The sequence below is a fragment of the Gopherus evgoodei genome, chromosome 1 (assembly GCF_007399415.2).
Source record: "Gopherus evgoodei ecotype Sinaloan lineage chromosome 1, rGopEvg1_v1.p, whole genome shotgun sequence".
NCBI lineage: Eukaryota > Metazoa > Chordata > Testudines > Testudinidae > Gopherus > Gopherus evgoodei.
The window spans coordinates 123,987,562-124,004,442 of NC_044322.1; the positions used below are offsets into that span (position 1 = coordinate 123,987,562).

Here is a 16,881-nt window from a genome sequence, read left to right on the forward strand (position 1 = left end):
GACATTGAGATATAACTTGGGCTACCAAGTGTCTTAGATCATCACACAATGTCCTGCTTGTTTTGTACAGCAACCTTCCTGCAGGTTAGAAACATATTGCCTTCCTCAAGTAGTGGAAAACTCTTACGGATTTTTTCAGATTTTAGTTCTGAATAAGTATGCCAAACTGATCCAAGCTTACCATTCAAAGAAGCGTGTACACACATGGATAGCCTGTAGTATTTTTTAAAAGGCATCGTGAAATTAAAATAGTAAGACATTTGCTGTCTGTAACAGGTGAGTACAAGTAGTTTACATGTATGAAAATCTTTATTTGAAAATACAAACATGATCCTTTAAACATTTTAAACAGATTTACACCGCAAACAAAAATAACTTACATCTTTTTGTACATTTTACATGAAAATCTGTTTAGCAGTAAAGTATTGCTGAAAACGTTCCATACCTAAATTCTCACTTACATTTATACATTTCAAGGCACTACAACCTTATGATTTCATTGAGTAACAAATGTCAACTTGTCTAGTAAGCAATCTCTTGCCATAGGTAGGCAGGTGAGGAGACAATTTCAAGCTGCTGTGACACTATTTGTTTGAATATTTATGGAATGTGTCAATAGCTAACCATTGAAAAGGAGGAACAAACAAAAACATTGAATGCCCACAGATTAGTGCACATCACAGATCAAGTAACTTTTATACAAGGATTAAAAAAATTGGTTCCTTCTACATGGAGTAAAATACCCATTTCGGCGTCAAGTATGAACACAGACTTCAGTATTTGAGAATGGACATCAATAAAAGGACTTGAAGTTTAAAAGGGCAACGAAAGTTGGAGCAAATAAAATGAGGGAGTGGAAAGGAAAGAGGAGAAGCTTGTTTCAGGCATTAAGTATTTTACGTTGTGCACTAATATATTTGGCTTGTCCAATGAAACAACTCAAAAATACTGAGCCAAATCATTCACTCACAGCTACTCTCATTCTCTTTACCAATGATACGGTTACTAGATTTTTGCCACGAGAGCACAGGCATTCTCCTTGTTTCCCATCCTAGCACAGGGACTTCGGTTCACAGATACAGGATGAAGGTGGTCAGTGCACTATGTATCAACTATAGAGAGAATTATATAGTCGTCTCTTAAAACCAATAGAATACTTTAGAGAACTTAAATATGGTTACTATTCCATTAAGGAATTATGCAACATCTATAAATAAATATTTTAATCTATTTTACAAACTATAAACTACTGAATAAATACAAAAAAGTTGTCATTCCATACAAATGCACTTCATTTTCTTTAAATGATAACCTAATGATTATTTTGTAGCACAAAGAACTAAGTTTACTTTCTCTCAAGACAAATCCACTGAATTTTTATAGATTTGTAGCAGACCTGCTGCAGACTGTCCTTTTCCTTCTGCAAGTGTTGATCAGAATTACTCAAAGTCCTCTTCATAATCATAGTCATCCAAATCTACATCAGCCAGATGGGATGGCATTTCAAAGAAAGGTCTTTTCTCCATCTGAAATTTTAGGACATTGGCCTTCTGATGGTCTACAGGATTCAGCTCTGCCTCATAACTAGAAAACAGACAAGGAATAAAAAGACAAATTAAAGAGGGGCCCAGAATCACAGGGAAGTGCGTAGACATTAGTGTACTAATGATGCACCTGCCTTAAGAGATTTACTTCTGACAAAATTTAAGCAGCACGTAAGTGTAGGTAAACTTAGTTTGAATATAGCAACACTCGAGGAAGTTACCATACCAGTTGTACTGGTTAATTTACTCTCTAGCTCAAATGTTATGTGATTTTATACCCCTGTTCATAAAAATTACACCAGCCATAGTAGGAATTGAATCAATTAAAAGGACTCAAATTCTTAGTGTGCAAGTGGAGTACTTGTAGGTGAGCTGGAGACTGCCAAATGCACCACATACATGTACTGGACAAGAAACAAACTCCCTTCTTCAGAAAGGTAGAAATTAGATTTGGAAACGTATCAAAATATGAAGGATAGTGAAGCTACTATGTTATTAAAAGTGGGTCTAATGAGGAGGAAGCCACAGTAACCCAGTGGTAGAAAGCGGGTGGTAAATCAAACAAAGCAAATGCTAGAAAACAAAAGCCAACTTTTTTCATTAAATGACAAATGGCTACTTGATAAATGCTAAAATGTATCCAGATCAAAAGAATGACTTCCACTGATTTTGGCAGTATCCAGCAAGATCAATTTCCGCATTGTTGCTTTAACTGGGCATCCCACTCCAAAATTGAGAGAATTTTAAGAAGGTTTTCTGAATGACCCCCAGTTTCTAGCACCCAGAAAGCAGTGCATCTCATGACCAGTTTAAAATACCTCATTTATCATGCCTCAGTCATTTTCTGAGCCGGGGTATCTTAGGTTCACATTTGTTATCCAAACTACCACTGAGGGCCGCCATTCTGTACAGATGCTGTCTTTCTACAGAAAGTAGCACTTCTGAGCACTTACTGAGAACAGTTTCTCTGTCTACTGCCTCCTCAACAAGGAACAACAAATCTTTCCACTGCTTTCAATGGGCTTTGGATCAGACTCTAAAGTGGCATTATGTGACAAATCACAAGATCATTCTTCTAGCAACTGACAGAGATCAAAGATTACCCTCAGCCTAGACTGTTAATATACCACGAATCCACTTGGCAACCCTAAAGTAAAATGACATTAATATTAGAGCTAGTTAGAAAAAGTTAGGTGTAATCATTTTCCCTCAGAGAATTCAGCTTCATCTAAAATTAAATACTGTGAAATTGTGTTGATTTCATTAAAGTGTCATACAGAAGAGAAAACAAAAAAAGGTTTTCACATTGCCAAAATCTCCCATTTTGACATTTTTGGGACAAAACATTTCAATGTTTCCTTTCAATAGGACTTTGAATTTTAAATTTTGTATCGCATTATAATGTCAAAATTGAAATGAAACATTTCAATCAACCCCAAATTAATTTTATTTCAGAATTTTCTTTCACAAAGTTTAGAAATTCTAGGTTTCTTAATTGGAATGAAAGAACATTTCAAAATCCTCCATGAAACAGAATTTCTGTTCTCCACACAACTCTAATAATTATAAATGTTAGCAGAGATATTTCAAGGGCTAGATGGGATTTAGCCACACAACTATGTACATGTGCCTGTGCTGGAGTAGGAGAGGGTAAGGCTTCTACTTTAAACAAATTAAAAATGGAACACACCAGTCAGTTTTCCCTTACAAGTGTGTAAAAGCCTTAAAAACGTAAGTGTAATTTCTCAGATCCACTGATTCTCACTTAAATTAACTGACTCACAGCAAATGGTGCCAAGACGACAGAATTCACTGACTAACACCCTTTCACATTATGTCCATCTGGTTACAGAACAGAGACTAGATCTGTGTGTAAAAATACTCATTTTAAATCACTGAACAACTTTAGTTGGGTATTTGAAGGACTGTGCAATTACACAGTCCAGACAGAAAGCTTTAATGGTACTGTTACTATTAACTTCTTTGCAGCCTATTCCAGGATGGGGCTGAAATCCACACTTGCTATTTGACTTACTACTGAACAGTACCTGTCACACAGACACACTGAATAGGAGTACTGGCCCAGATTTTCACAAGTTTTACAAGCACAACTTTGTGCCAGCATGTCATAAACAGATAGTTAAGGGTTAATGTCTCTTACCTGTAAAGGGTTAACAAACGGAACCAAACACCTGACCAGGGGGACCAATCAGGAGACAAGATACTTTCAAATCTCAGTGGAGGGAAGCCTTTGTTTGTGTTTTTTGGGTTTTGCTTTGTTCTCTCTGGGATCTGAGTGTGACTGGACATACTACAGGCTCTAATTTTCTATTCAAGTAGTAAGTGCAAGTAGAAAGGCGGTTTAGTCTTTTTTAATTGGTTTTCTTTATTTGCAAATGTGTATCTGGCTGGTAGAGGTCTAATGTGTATTTGACTGGAAGTATTTTAAATTGTATTTCGGCTGGAGGAGGCTTTTTCTCCAGTTTCTAGAAGCTGACAGACCCTGTAATATTCCATCTTGAATTTACAGTGATTTTCTTTATTCTTTTAATAAAAGTTTTGCTTTTAAGACCTGTCTGATTTTTTCCGCTTGTTGAGGCTCAAGGGAATTGAGTCTGTACTTAACATGGAGGGAGAAGAGTGGAATCCCTTTGTTTTATAGATTCACGGAGCTTGAATCTCTCTCTCTCTCTCCAGGAGCCCAGCGAGGGAACACCTGGAAGGGAGAAGGGGAGGGAAATGGTTTATTCCCCTGTGTTGTAAGACTCAAGGAGTTTGGGTCTTGGGGTCCCCAGGGAAGGTTTTGGAGGAAGCAGAGTGTATCAGGCACTGGAATTCCTGATTGGTGGCAGCTTATCAGATCTAAGCAGCTAATTAAGCTTAGAGGAATTCATGCTAGTACCCCAACTTTTGGACTCTAAGGTTCAGACTGGGGAAAGATACTATGACACAGCAATTCATTGCACGGGGGACTGTCTGGTCAGCAGAGCTCAGTCCCTCCAAAGAAGCAGCCCTTCTCAAAGTTCTTGCTCACAAAATGTATTTGTCTGCTAGCCAGAGTTTGGAAATGCCAATGTGAAAAAGAAGAGCTGAAAAGATAGCCGCCCCCACTTCCCGCAATTCCTTTCTACCATATACTTTGTTGATCAGAAAGTACAGAGAGCTTGGTTACCCTTCTCCTTCCCTTTGAACACCAGGCTAGTCAGAATCAGCCATGTGGGAGATACAACTTCCTAATTGGGACAAACATAAAACACTTTTGTTTTCAGTGGAACAAAAAGTAGAATCTAGAGAAAGACCGAAATCTGCCATTTTGATTCTCAAATACAAGGTAGAACTCCACTGGGAGCCCACAGCATGAAGGTAATTAAAGATGCCCTCCCCTACTGGATAGGCCATGGCTCCACCTGTCATCCCTGGAGTGAATTTCCAGTAGGTCAGGCTGTCACAGTACGGTACACCAACAAGAGAATCTGGCCACAGAAAAATCCTAACTTGAATGCTGTTACCATTGTTTGTACTAGGAGCCCAGCAGCCTGGGCACACAAGTAGGTGACAGCATGGAAGCTGGCTAGGGAAGACAGAAGCAGAAGTCTCGTAGGAAGTGAACTGGGCTACAAGTTAGAGATGGACTTGTGAGAAGTCATAAGAGCTGGAAAATTGATTATGACTGCAGTCATTTATAATAGAGTGTGTTAAGCAGAGGTGAGATCAGAATTTTTTCTTGAATTTTTAGAAGAGAACAGAACAGAGGTCAGCAACCTTTCAGACGTGGTGTGCCAGGTCTTCAGTTATTCACTCTAATTTAAGGTTTCACATGCCAGTAATACATTTTAATGTTTTTAGAAGATCTCTTTCTGTAAGTCAATAATATATAACTAAATTATTGTTGTATGTAAAGTCAATAAGGTTTTTTAAATGTTTAAGAAGCTTCTTTAAAATTAAATTAAAATGCAGAGCCCCCAAGACCGGTGGCCAGGACCCGGGCAGTGTGAGTGCCACTGAAAATCAGGTTGCGTGCCGCCTTCGGCACGTGTGCCATAGGTTGCCTACCCCTGGAATAGAATTTTGTTTATTTATAGGCTTTTCTATGGTTCTCATCACTAGTACATTTTCCCCTGTCTCAGTGACAATCACTGCCCACACCCACACACTGTAAAGGATCAGTGCAATATGCTGATGCCAGTGCTTTAAGTGTGGCCCTTCAACATTTTGTTTGGAGAGGCAGAACAGCTGTGTTATAGCGCTGAAAGCTAGCAATATAGAAATGCTGATTTTAGTCACTGCCACTATAAAAAAGTAAGAGATGGCACAATTAAAACACAACTGCATTAGTTTTTCAATATGTTGCCAAAAAAACGCACAGACATGATCACAAGATCTCACATCCAAATTGTTTTGTGCATCCCAGATACCAGAAATTTTGGAATGGGGGCAGCTAGATGCAACTATGGTTACAGGGTCCCAGCTATGTCAATTTAATGTAGAGGTGAGAGAATTAGAGACTGAATTCACTGCTAAGATAATATCTGAATGGGTCCACCATGTCTGTCAGGCTCTACCATGAGTCCCTACCTGTAAAGTTTCAGGTGCCTTCTAAGATTAGGTGAACAGGGACAGTGAATTCAGAAATAAGGATACCTAGTTAAGATTGAGCCTTTTTACACCTTAACCTTGATCAATAAAATCAATGTGGCAAAGTCCTGGATATTTATAAGCATGTAAGAAGAGCTCCACAGCTTGGTGTGTTAAATCAATGGAATGTTCACTCTGTGTAAGCAAAGTATTCAAATGTTTAGTACTTTGATTCATTCTTTGTAATCAGAATAAATGTTCATACATCAGAATATATTTGTCCCCATTTAAGATTCAGTTGATGGACATTTTAAATTAAGAAGCTGTTTGAGTTCTAGGGCACAATATAATACATCTGAAAAGTGTCTTTGATACTAGACATTTTTTCATATTCAGATAATCCTAAAAAGCAGCCAAACAATCTCTCAAAATTTCCCCAAAATATTAATCACTGGGCTGAGAACAAGCATGAGAAACTTCAGTCTAAAGGTTAAATTTTTCACTGATGTTATACATGCCTGAAAACAAGAGTTTATAATAAAAGTGACTCTTCAGCCATAATTATGGGGTTCCTAACAGACACTATAATTTACAGTCTTCTACACCATTAATTCCTTTTTTTGGAGACTGAAATAGATTCTTCGAAAAAAGCAAACATCCAGAATGTACTGTTTGCATTTACGCCACTGTGCACACACTGTGCAGTAAGGAAAGAGGTGGCAACACCTTTTTTCAGTCATAAAGGGTGGCAGCCCATAGATACCGTCCTATATGGTGAAGTTAACCAATTTCTATTCCATGCCAGAAGATACCTGCACTTTGGAAGAGAGTAAATAAGATTTTCTTCCTGCACTACCACTCTGTTATTCCTGGTTTAAAGACACCCATGTACTCAAAAGGGTATTTAAACACTCCTTAAGTTGCACATACATTTATGCAGTACTTTGGTTACTTCTTGATTACTAAAGAGCCTAGCCCACACACCCACTGTATCAGAAGCTTCAGACAGATTTATTTAACATTTTATAGGTAAAATACTTTTGTCTAGGTCCTTTATTTTTTCCTCTGACTTTCCAAACACCGTTCAAATTAATAGGAATTCTCAATCTAAAAAAGAAAGGTTAAAATCTGTACTGGAATGCCCTGTTTCTAGATATGACTGTACTGAATCCCATGATGTCAGGAGCTGAGCTTTGCTTAAGTTAGCTGTTCTAACAGACAAGATGGGAGTATCACTATTGATATTCCCAAAGGATTAATTGGAACAAACTTTGCTGAATTTAAAAACAAATTTGGATTTTCAGATAGTTGCATACATCAAGAAAGGCCAACACTACCACTTACAAAACAAAACAAGAGACCAGGAGGCTAATCAGTTTCTTTATATATGCAGTAACAAAGCCATATGCCAATTCAGTCATCTATTGTAAAAAAAAGATCTTTATTTTAAAATCAGTTTACTCGTCACTATTTATAATTTTGCATTCTCTCTTGGCCTCAACAAAAAGTCAAATGAAGTCTGCTTCATTTTCAGATTATTATTTAACTCGGGTTGGCAACCTTTCAGAAGCGGTGTGCTGAGTCTTCATTTATTCACTCAAATTTAAGGTTTCACGTGCCAGTAATGCATGTTAACGTTTTTAGAAGGTCTCTTTCTATAAGTCTATAATATATAACTCCTATTGTTGTATGTAAAATAAGGTTCTAATATGAGTGCCACTGAAAATCAGCTTGCGTGCTGCCTTTGGCACACGTGCCATAGGTTGCCTACCCCTGATTTAACTGTTTCTTTGGAATAATAAAATTGTAAAAACATTTTTACTGGTTTGTTTTATAAAATCTGTTTTTAACTGCATTTAAACTGTGAGCCAACTTTAAACTGTCTACAGAACAACTTGTCTTGTCCTACTCCTGAACACTAGTATTTGTTTGTTTTGAGTCTTCTTGAAACTCACTTGCCAACTTCAACCTATTACTGTACACATAGATTTTAGTAGCTGTCCTAGTTTTGATGTATTAGAGATATAATCATTTGGTACTTCCAAGCTAGCGGTCTCTACATTGATAAGGTAGGCTCTAGGCCTGGAAGTCCAATAAAGCAAGATTAGTAAGTTATAAATATTGGTAGTTTCAATCAGGGGGGATCTATTTAAATCAACACAAAAATGGCCATACCAGATCAGACCAATGGTCCATCTAACCCAGTATCCCATCTTCTAACAGAGGCCAAAGGCAGCTGCTTCATGGGGAATGAACAGAACAGGGCAATCATCAAGTGATCCATCCCCTGTCATCCAGTCCCAGCATCTGGCATTCAGATGCTGAGGGAAATCTAGACCATGTGATTTAAATCATGATTTAAATCAGGAAGCAAAACCTAGATTTAAGTCATCAATTTTAATTGTGTTTTGCATTTATATATTAGTTATTTTCCTAAGGAAAGACATTCTCTTTGGTTGGTAACCATTAGAAAACTGATTTGCAACTAAATATAGTCTTTACATTACATTTGGTGCTTCTTTTTGCTAACCAGTAGTACATGCTACATGTACACACATTTATTTAAGAAATTATAGTTTACTTTTTTTTTTACTAGATTAAAAAAAGTTAATTTGTGAATTGTGTCAAGCTCTATTTGGGTGAAAATTCAAAATGCAAAAAACAGCATTAAAAAAAAACAACCTACAACTACCTTAAATGTGCTGGACACAAGAAAAAAGTATCAAAACGTGAGCTGTTAGACAAAGGAAGCAGTAGTTATTGAATTGAACTGATTGTTTCCAGTCACCCTGGATTTTAGAACTAGAAGATCTCATACTTTCGTACCAAATTTGTATTTATAGATTGGAAGAGGAAAAAAAGCTCTCTTGTTTTCCAAACTCCCAACTGGCTTCTTAACTCTGAATATGCTAGTCACTGATCTGAACAAGCTGAATAAATTTGAAATATAAGAAATTCTCTGCACGCTTGCTGGTTTCTCTGCTCAGCAAAAACTGGTTTAGCACTTTAAACTCTGGTTCCAGGGGCTCAGCTAGTGATTTCAACTAGTTCAGTGGTTTGACTTTCTTTTAAAAACTTGGCAGCAAGTGCGTACTGCTTAATACTACTTTTTGTATTTAATTTAAATGATTTTAATAGTTATTTTTAACAGGTTTAGGCCTTAACACATTATCAATTTCTAATGTAATTTTAAACAGATTAAAAAAATAAACCTGTATTAAATTTAAATAAAGAAATCCAGTATCTATTTTTTTTTAAAATACAAAAAGAGTATTTTATCCACCCTGGCTCCAGTCAGACAACAGAAATGCACTGCCTCAACTTGAAAGATTAAAATAAATTAGGACACCAGTACAGTAGATTCTGCTTAATAGCAACCTGGATATGAACAACTTCAGGTTAAAAGCAACATCCCAGTGATTTCAATGCTAATGGGATTCAGCTTTTGGCAATGGCATGCTGCTTATTGAGAATGATTTTTGGAAGAAAGGCCCCAACTGCAGGCAGCTTTGCAAGGCTGCAACCAGGGAAGAAGTTTTGGGCTATGCTGGTACTCAACCTGTTCCAGTGCTTCCTTTTGGGGCTGCAATGCACAAACTTGGGGCACACGCTAGGAAGGGAGGCTGTGGTAACTCTCCCTGCACCTTCCAGACTGCGCCCCAGCAGGGCTGCACACAGGGAATGCAGTGCTGAGATGTGCGATGTGCTAAGCCCTAACCCCCAGAAAGCAAATGGAGAGGTACTGTGCATCTGTGGGCCCCTACCACCTCTGCTACCTACAGAAAACCCCTGCATCCAGGCAGCAGTCCCCTTCTCCACAGGCAGGTTTGCAGCCAGGGAAGGCACATCCTAGCGCTTCCTTCCCTGGCTGTAGTCTCAAAAACTTGCCCTTCACTGCCCAATAGCAACTTTTTGCTGGCAACTGAGGCTGGTTGCTAATCAGCAGAATCTACTGTAACTTTAAAACACCCACCTCAATGATTAAAGGGTCAGAAAATTAATCTTAAGGCAATGAGTGGTGCAAGTTATATAGCAAGAAAACACTGAGAAGCAAGACTCTAGAAACACTGGTAAATTATGCTTATAGAAATATTTAGCAAACTTCATAGGGAAACATCTGTTAAACCATACTCTAGTTACCCTGTCAACTGGGGATGTTGATGCTTAGGAGGAGAGAAGTTAGAAATTAAGAACATTAAACAAACTCAACTCTGGATCTTATGCAAGGATGTGATATTTAGAAACATGCAGCCCTGCACCAGTAGGAACCTCTGGACCTTCTCAAAACAAGCATCCTTACCTTAACATTTCCTTACCCTAGCCCTGGGCAAGGCTAGTAGTCAGAGAAATCAGAATCCCTAAAATTTTACAGAAGGAATGTCAGTGTTCTGTTTTTACCAGGAAAAAAAAACAACCTGCATCAGCAGAAGAATATAAAACCACTAATAGCTGAATCTGAAGGAACATCTGATTACTTTGCTGTGGCATCGTGTTACAGACGCTAGATTTACAAGTATGAAACTAAGAAATATAACCAGTTTCAGTTTAGCTTCATGGTGTTGGGATTTATATTTCCCTTCCATTCTCCAATAGGTATTTACATATAAAGGGTTTGCATTGACTCCTAAAAGCAGACATTCAGGAGATCAGTAACATTTAAATGATAGTGGTCTTTCAGCCTGGGAATTTGCAAAAAGTTCACTACTTATGCCTGGACACATCTTTCTAAGAGGCCTCTTGGACTCAAGCTACTAGAATCTCTTGCGCAAACAAGCTCTAGAACAGAGGCTTGCAGTCTTTTTGGTTCTTTTTAGAGAAGATTTTGCAGGCGCCAGAGCATTTAACTGAATGCCCTTTTCACAGGCATAAAGGCACTTTTCATGCCCATCTGAGTGGAAAACCCAGGAACATCAACACCCTTTATTCCTTCTGACAGATCTTACATCTTGTTGAGGCCAACTGCAACTTTAAAAAAATAAAAAGGCAAAAATTTAAGTAGTGGTCTAAAGCTACAACAGCAAACACAAAACCTGAGTCCTAAACACTTACTATATAAAAGTATTTAGACTACTAAAAACTAGATTTGAAAGACTTGCATGGAGTACGGTAGATGTTGGATTTTGTGATTGCTCTGGCAGTTGGATAGGAGTAGTTGAGGCATGATTAGATGGGTGAGGTATTTACTAGAGAAGAAAAATAAAATTGTGTAATAGTTTAAAGCAGTTTCTATCTTACAGGGTCCAAAATGGACCCTTTTATTGAAGGTTTTTATTCACATATTTTATTGAAAACCAGATTTTTCTGTAAATGAAATTTTTTCATGTTTAAATACATTTTGTGAAACTGCTTTTTTAAAAATTGATTTAAAAAAGAGACTGACAAAAATTTTGTAAAACTTTAACTAGTTCTAGCTTTTATACCTCTGTCATTGGAATGTACTCCTTGAGATGCATGAGGATGCCCTCTTGGGCCCCCTCAATACCCTCTAATCTACTGCTCAAAAAGGATCCTTGGCCACATAGCTAGATATGGAACTCCTACAGTGGGGGGTATGAAAGCAGGGTCATGATAGACATCAAAAGGTGTTTAATACGCAGAACTCTAATTAGTTTAGCTAACTCATAGTATTAACATTCCCCATATTGTTCTTACCCATCATTCCACTGGTCACCAGCTGCCTCCTCAGCTACCAGGATATCATACTCTTCAGCAGCATATTTCTCCCAGTCAGAAATCTCTTGGCTTTCATTTTCACCATCCTGAACAGAATCAATTTTAACATTTTATTTATGCATTAAATGTATGCATACCGCATGGTATTACATTTTGTATGTTTATGTTTAACAAGACAAAGTTTTCTTACCCTCAACATAGAAAATTGATCCTTCTGCTCATGGTCAAGGTATTTTTCAATGTTGAAAAAGGTATCAAAGAACACGTTTGCTAACTTACATTTCTTTAAGTCATGGAGAGTAATTTTCTCTGGGAAAAGATTAAGAGATAAGTAGTAAAATATTTAAAAATATAAACTGATTGAGCTGTAATTTATCCCTTCGCTGAAAGTGCAAATTTGTGAATTTAAAAGGAAAAGAGTCCCCATTTTGCTCAAGAACTAAAAATCTAAGGTTATCAGCACTATTTCAGTTTAAAGTTACAATTTTCAGTAGCCATTTTGATGGAGAGTGACTTGATATGCTCTGGGTGTCTTATATAAAGAAATTATAGCAGGTCCCAATCTGCCTTAAAACTGATTTAAAACTTCAATTCAACATCTGATCACTGAAGTACAGGTGTCTGCCTGTGCGGGGTCACATGCAGAATTGAAGCCTATGTTTAGAGTGGTTAACTCCTTAGTTAAGATGACACATTCTCTAAACACTTATGGGTTTGAAGGGCTCCTGCTGTTTCAGAACCAGCTGGGAGCAACTTCTCAGCTGGTTTTGTGCTCTCACTGCTGTCTTATTTATTTCCCCCACATGTACAAAAGCATAGTTCCTTTCCCATGGAGGGCTAACAATGCTCCCTGAACCCCCATGAGGCAAATCTTCCTGGATGTCAGTGTAGCTTCTGCTGGGGTCCATCTGCCCCCAGGATTTTCTCCTGGTTCCTCATCTATTTCTCCATAACAGCTTCCCCTGCTATTCTCCTTCTACAATCCTTCCACCTGCTGCTTCCTCCTCCAGTCCAGTGAACCACATGTTTGGCTTCAGTCCAGCTCTCCTTTCCCACTACCCCTTCCTCAGCCCTCCAGCTTCACCACATACCAACAAAGTGCAAGTGAGTCATTGAATTGTAACTCCCTTGCTGGACAATGGCTGTTGATGGTTGTTCAACACCTGCCCGGGTGTTGGTTAGCTCCCTTGTCCTTGTTGGCGGGGATCTAATATCTGGGCAACTCCCCAACTCTCAGCATATTTTAATGCTTCAGTCAGTTTCTTTTCAACCACATTAGAGAAGTTCTGTAACCTTTAAATAGCCCTCAATTTGGGCAGGGAAGGTGGGTGGTGAGTGTGCGACTTCAAAATAATTACTATATTCAGTGAACAAAAATTATAGGCAAGTACAACAGATTCACGCTCCAGGAGACTATTAAAATCCAAGGATGTCTAAGAACTGAGTGCATGACATATACGTAGCAAGATCACTTTAAATGTCTTAGGAAAAAAATATGACTACGTATAGATAATACCATAAAAAGTATCAATAAGAAAGTGTTATTGAAATTTAATTCCACAAGAAAAATTAATAGATGCTCTCAAAGATAAGAGAACTGAGCTACTCATCCTATACCTATACCTTTAAAATAAAAAACAGATAGGCCAGGTCTAAATTTATGCTACAATGCCGAGTCCATGCAATGATATTTTGTGAATACATTATATGTTTGGAACTTTATGTATCTGCTCTGCAAATCTGTTTGATGGAAACCAATACAAGGCTGGTTGTTACTGAAATAGGTTACAGGAAACCTAACCGTAGTCAGACAGACATTTAGACATTACTTTTGGACAGCCTGAGTCATGTGCATTGTCAAATAATGGACTGATGGACTCCAAAGCCTTATCTTGAGCTAGAAGCCAAAGCTTCCAACATGTGGAGCAGATGAAAGTGGCTTGAAGATGTAGGAATAAGCAGAATAAGGGATACAGATTACTGTGTTGTATACTTCAGTACCTTAAGGAGTTTAGGAAAGACAAGCAAAATGACGTGGATTATGGAAAACCGCAGAATGGATCAGTTGCTACAGCCTGATGCTCACTTAATATTTAAGAGTTTGTGTCATCAGGAATAACATTTTCTATATTAAACTTGAGTTTCTTCTGTAGGTTTCATCAGCTAAGGGTCAAATTTAGGAGTATTAAAATGCAGTAAGCCCCTAATGAATTTTAAGCGACTGTGAGCTGCTCAACTCTTTTGAAGATCAGGCCACTTTTTAGGTGCCTAAATGTGCATTTAGGATACTAACATTCGGCACTAATGTTTGAAAATGATTGACCTTGTCTAAGCCAAGTCATTCCACAGCTGATTAATAGTTCATTTATCTTTTAATCTGTCAAACATTAGGTTTCTTCGTAGGAGCACACGTGAAATGAGAAAACTATAGTTGCAGTATGGAGCCTGTCAATTAAAGTGAGACAGACAGCCCTGAGTCGCAGTCAGTAATGCAGGATTTCAGTTTTTAAGCACAATCAGCTTAGCTATGAGAAGGAGCATCTGGATTCATACAAAGAGAAGACTAAAAATTTTTAAAATAGGTCCTCTTGATTTTAATGCGCATAGTAATTCACTCAGCAGACATTTCATTTCACAAGCACAAACACGTTCCAGTGGAAGGACCCCGTTACAGAACTATTAACCAACGTATTTTCTGGACTAATGTTTTTGCTGAACTAGTAACGATCTGATTCTTACTATAAAAGCAGACTGATAGTCTAGGCTGATCAGTGAACAGCTACTTCTGCTTAATTAGGAGTTTATTAAGCTTGATCAACTAACAAAGGCAGATTCACAACACAGCCCAATGACCACCCCCATAGGCCAAGACCAAATTAATCTGAGAGTGCAGAAAATAGTTATAGAATGGAAAGAAGCCCCTTACCATCGCATTGTGGCTTTACAAGATCCAGCATCTGGCACAGACAGTCTTCAAAAGGTAGAGGTTCAATGGCCATGTTATCCAGTTTTTGGCACTGTTCCTCATAAAAGTACTCCAGTTCATACATAGACAATGCACCATCCCCATCAAGATCCATACAGCGAAACCAGTATTCAATGCTGAAATAAGTGATAACACTAACTGTTTACTGCATGCATGGGTCTTGGCAAACATCTACATTTAAAAAAGAAAAACTTTTACAGACATTGGACAGCTCACAGATCCCACTGCATAGCTTTAAGCATACCTAGTAGGGATTTGCATTAAGTCAAGAATGGACTATCATGATACAGCAGACTTCTGCATAAACATTTCTCTCACGAGGTGCTGACTCAGATACAATACAGGATAAGCTATATTGTGCATTTTAAAAATACCTGTAAATTAAGTAGGTAGGAGGACCTAATTCCACCTCCGATATTTGGCCACAATTCCCAGTGAAGTCAATGGAAAGTGAAGTCATTAAGAGTCAAATTCTGGCTTCCTACAAGAGTTCACACTGAAGGACTACCTTATATTTCATCAACACCTCATAGTTCTGCTCTGTCATAATGCAGCTCTTACTGAAGTCTTTGATTAACCAAATTCTGCACTGCAATATGGCATTATTTGCATGGCTATCCCTTCTCCATATTAAGGTGGAATAAAATATAACCCCATAAAATAGCAGCACTACTTAGGGCAGGTCTACACTATGGCAGTGATCAATGCCCGGAGATTGATCTGCCAGCAGTCGATTTAATGGGTCTAGCAAAGACCTGCCAAATTGACTGTAGATCGTTCTCCAGTTGATCCCTGTACTCTACCCCCGACAAGAAGAGTAAGCTAAGCCAACAGAAGATTTTCTCCTGTCGACCCCGGGGAAACTCGACCTAAGGTACATTGACTCCAGCTACATTATTCACACAGCTGGAGTTGTGTAGCATAGGTCGACTTATTGAGGTAGTGTAGACATAGCCTCAGTTAACCATATTCATAGGCATTGAAAAAAAGTGCTTTGAGGAGGAATTAATGAAGAACCAAAACTGAAAAGAGAATTCTGGCATAAAGAAATTTCCTTAGCGAGCTTCCTTTTACACCCTACTTTTTCTATATATTAGTATTGGGTTAATAACTTCCTCCCTACCAGTTCAGATTCACTTTGCTTGTGCAGTGACATCTGTCTCACACATTTGGCATTATAACCTCACTATAATGACAGAATGGAATGAACATGTTCAGGGAAGCCCTTGTTTGAAAGTAAGAGCTTTGAAAATTACCAGATCTAGTTAGAAATAATTTTATATGAAGGATAAGTAGATTGTTTAAGCCTGATATATTTGAAAACGTTCCTCTAACATAAAACCCCTCTTTAAATGAAATCAGACTCAACAGCTGAAAAGAGGCCAAAGAAAATCAAATGAAACATACAGATTAAAAACACTAATTTGAAGTATTCAAATATACATTGCTTTGGAATTTAATGGGTCAAGTCAGATAGGTATGTTCTGCCAGTTTATAGCTAGAGGCAGTTAATAAAGCCAGTTTCTAGTTATGCTCAAGTGTCAGTTAACTCTTACCTAGTTGGAGTCTTTTTGTCCTCTTCAGATATCAAAAACCAGACAAAATCAGCGTAGCTAAGTTTTCCTTCTTTCTGTGCTTTTCTGCCCCTTAAAGACCAATCCAGGTATTGACATAAATGGAAAACAAGAATACACAAGTATTTTAAGGCACTGAAATATTGCAACAAAACTGGGACTAGACTTCACTGTAAAAGGGTCATTTTCATTTTGTTCATGTTAATTTTGTTAATTTTAAAATTTACTCAGAAGCTTACATCATAGTTGAAGTTAGGGAATGCAGCTCTGGCTCAGGATCAGCAACACTCCATGTGCTGTCCCAGCCCTAACACATCCCGTATGAAAGAACGAGGAAGTGGGTGGCACAGCGTACGGTGAGGAGGAATTCTCAGCTGGCTCTTTAAGGCAGCTGGTTAGGCCTCAACTGGAGTATTGTGTCCAGTTCTGGGTGCCACATTTCAGGAAAGATGTGGAAAAACTGGAGAAAGTCCAGAGAAGAGCAACAAAAATGATGAAAGGTTTAGAAAACATGATCTATGCAGGAAGA

The 16,881-nt window shown here is 38.0% G+C and overlaps 1 protein-coding gene across 2 annotated transcripts in view; it reads right to left on the reverse strand.

The window, feature by feature from the left end:
* Nucleotides 1-290: 290 nt before the first annotated feature.
* Nucleotides 291-16,881, reverse strand: part of PPP2R3B (protein phosphatase 2 regulatory subunit B''beta) — a 114,232-nt gene continuing 97,641 nt past the window's right edge. For both annotated transcript variants that reach the window (XM_030571610.1, XM_030571620.1), the window contains 5 exons: nt 16,335-16,424; nt 14,719-14,894; nt 11,983-12,101; nt 11,772-11,878; nt 291-1,584 (listed from right to left, as the gene is read on the reverse strand). In XM_030571610.1, coding sequence (XP_030427470.1) covers nt 1,440-1,584; nt 11,772-11,878; nt 11,983-12,101; nt 14,719-14,894; nt 16,335-16,424 — 637 coding nt within the window. In that variant the 3' untranslated portion in view covers nt 291-1,439. The remainder of the gene's footprint in view (nt 1,585-11,771; nt 11,879-11,982; nt 12,102-14,718; nt 14,895-16,334; nt 16,425-16,881) is intronic.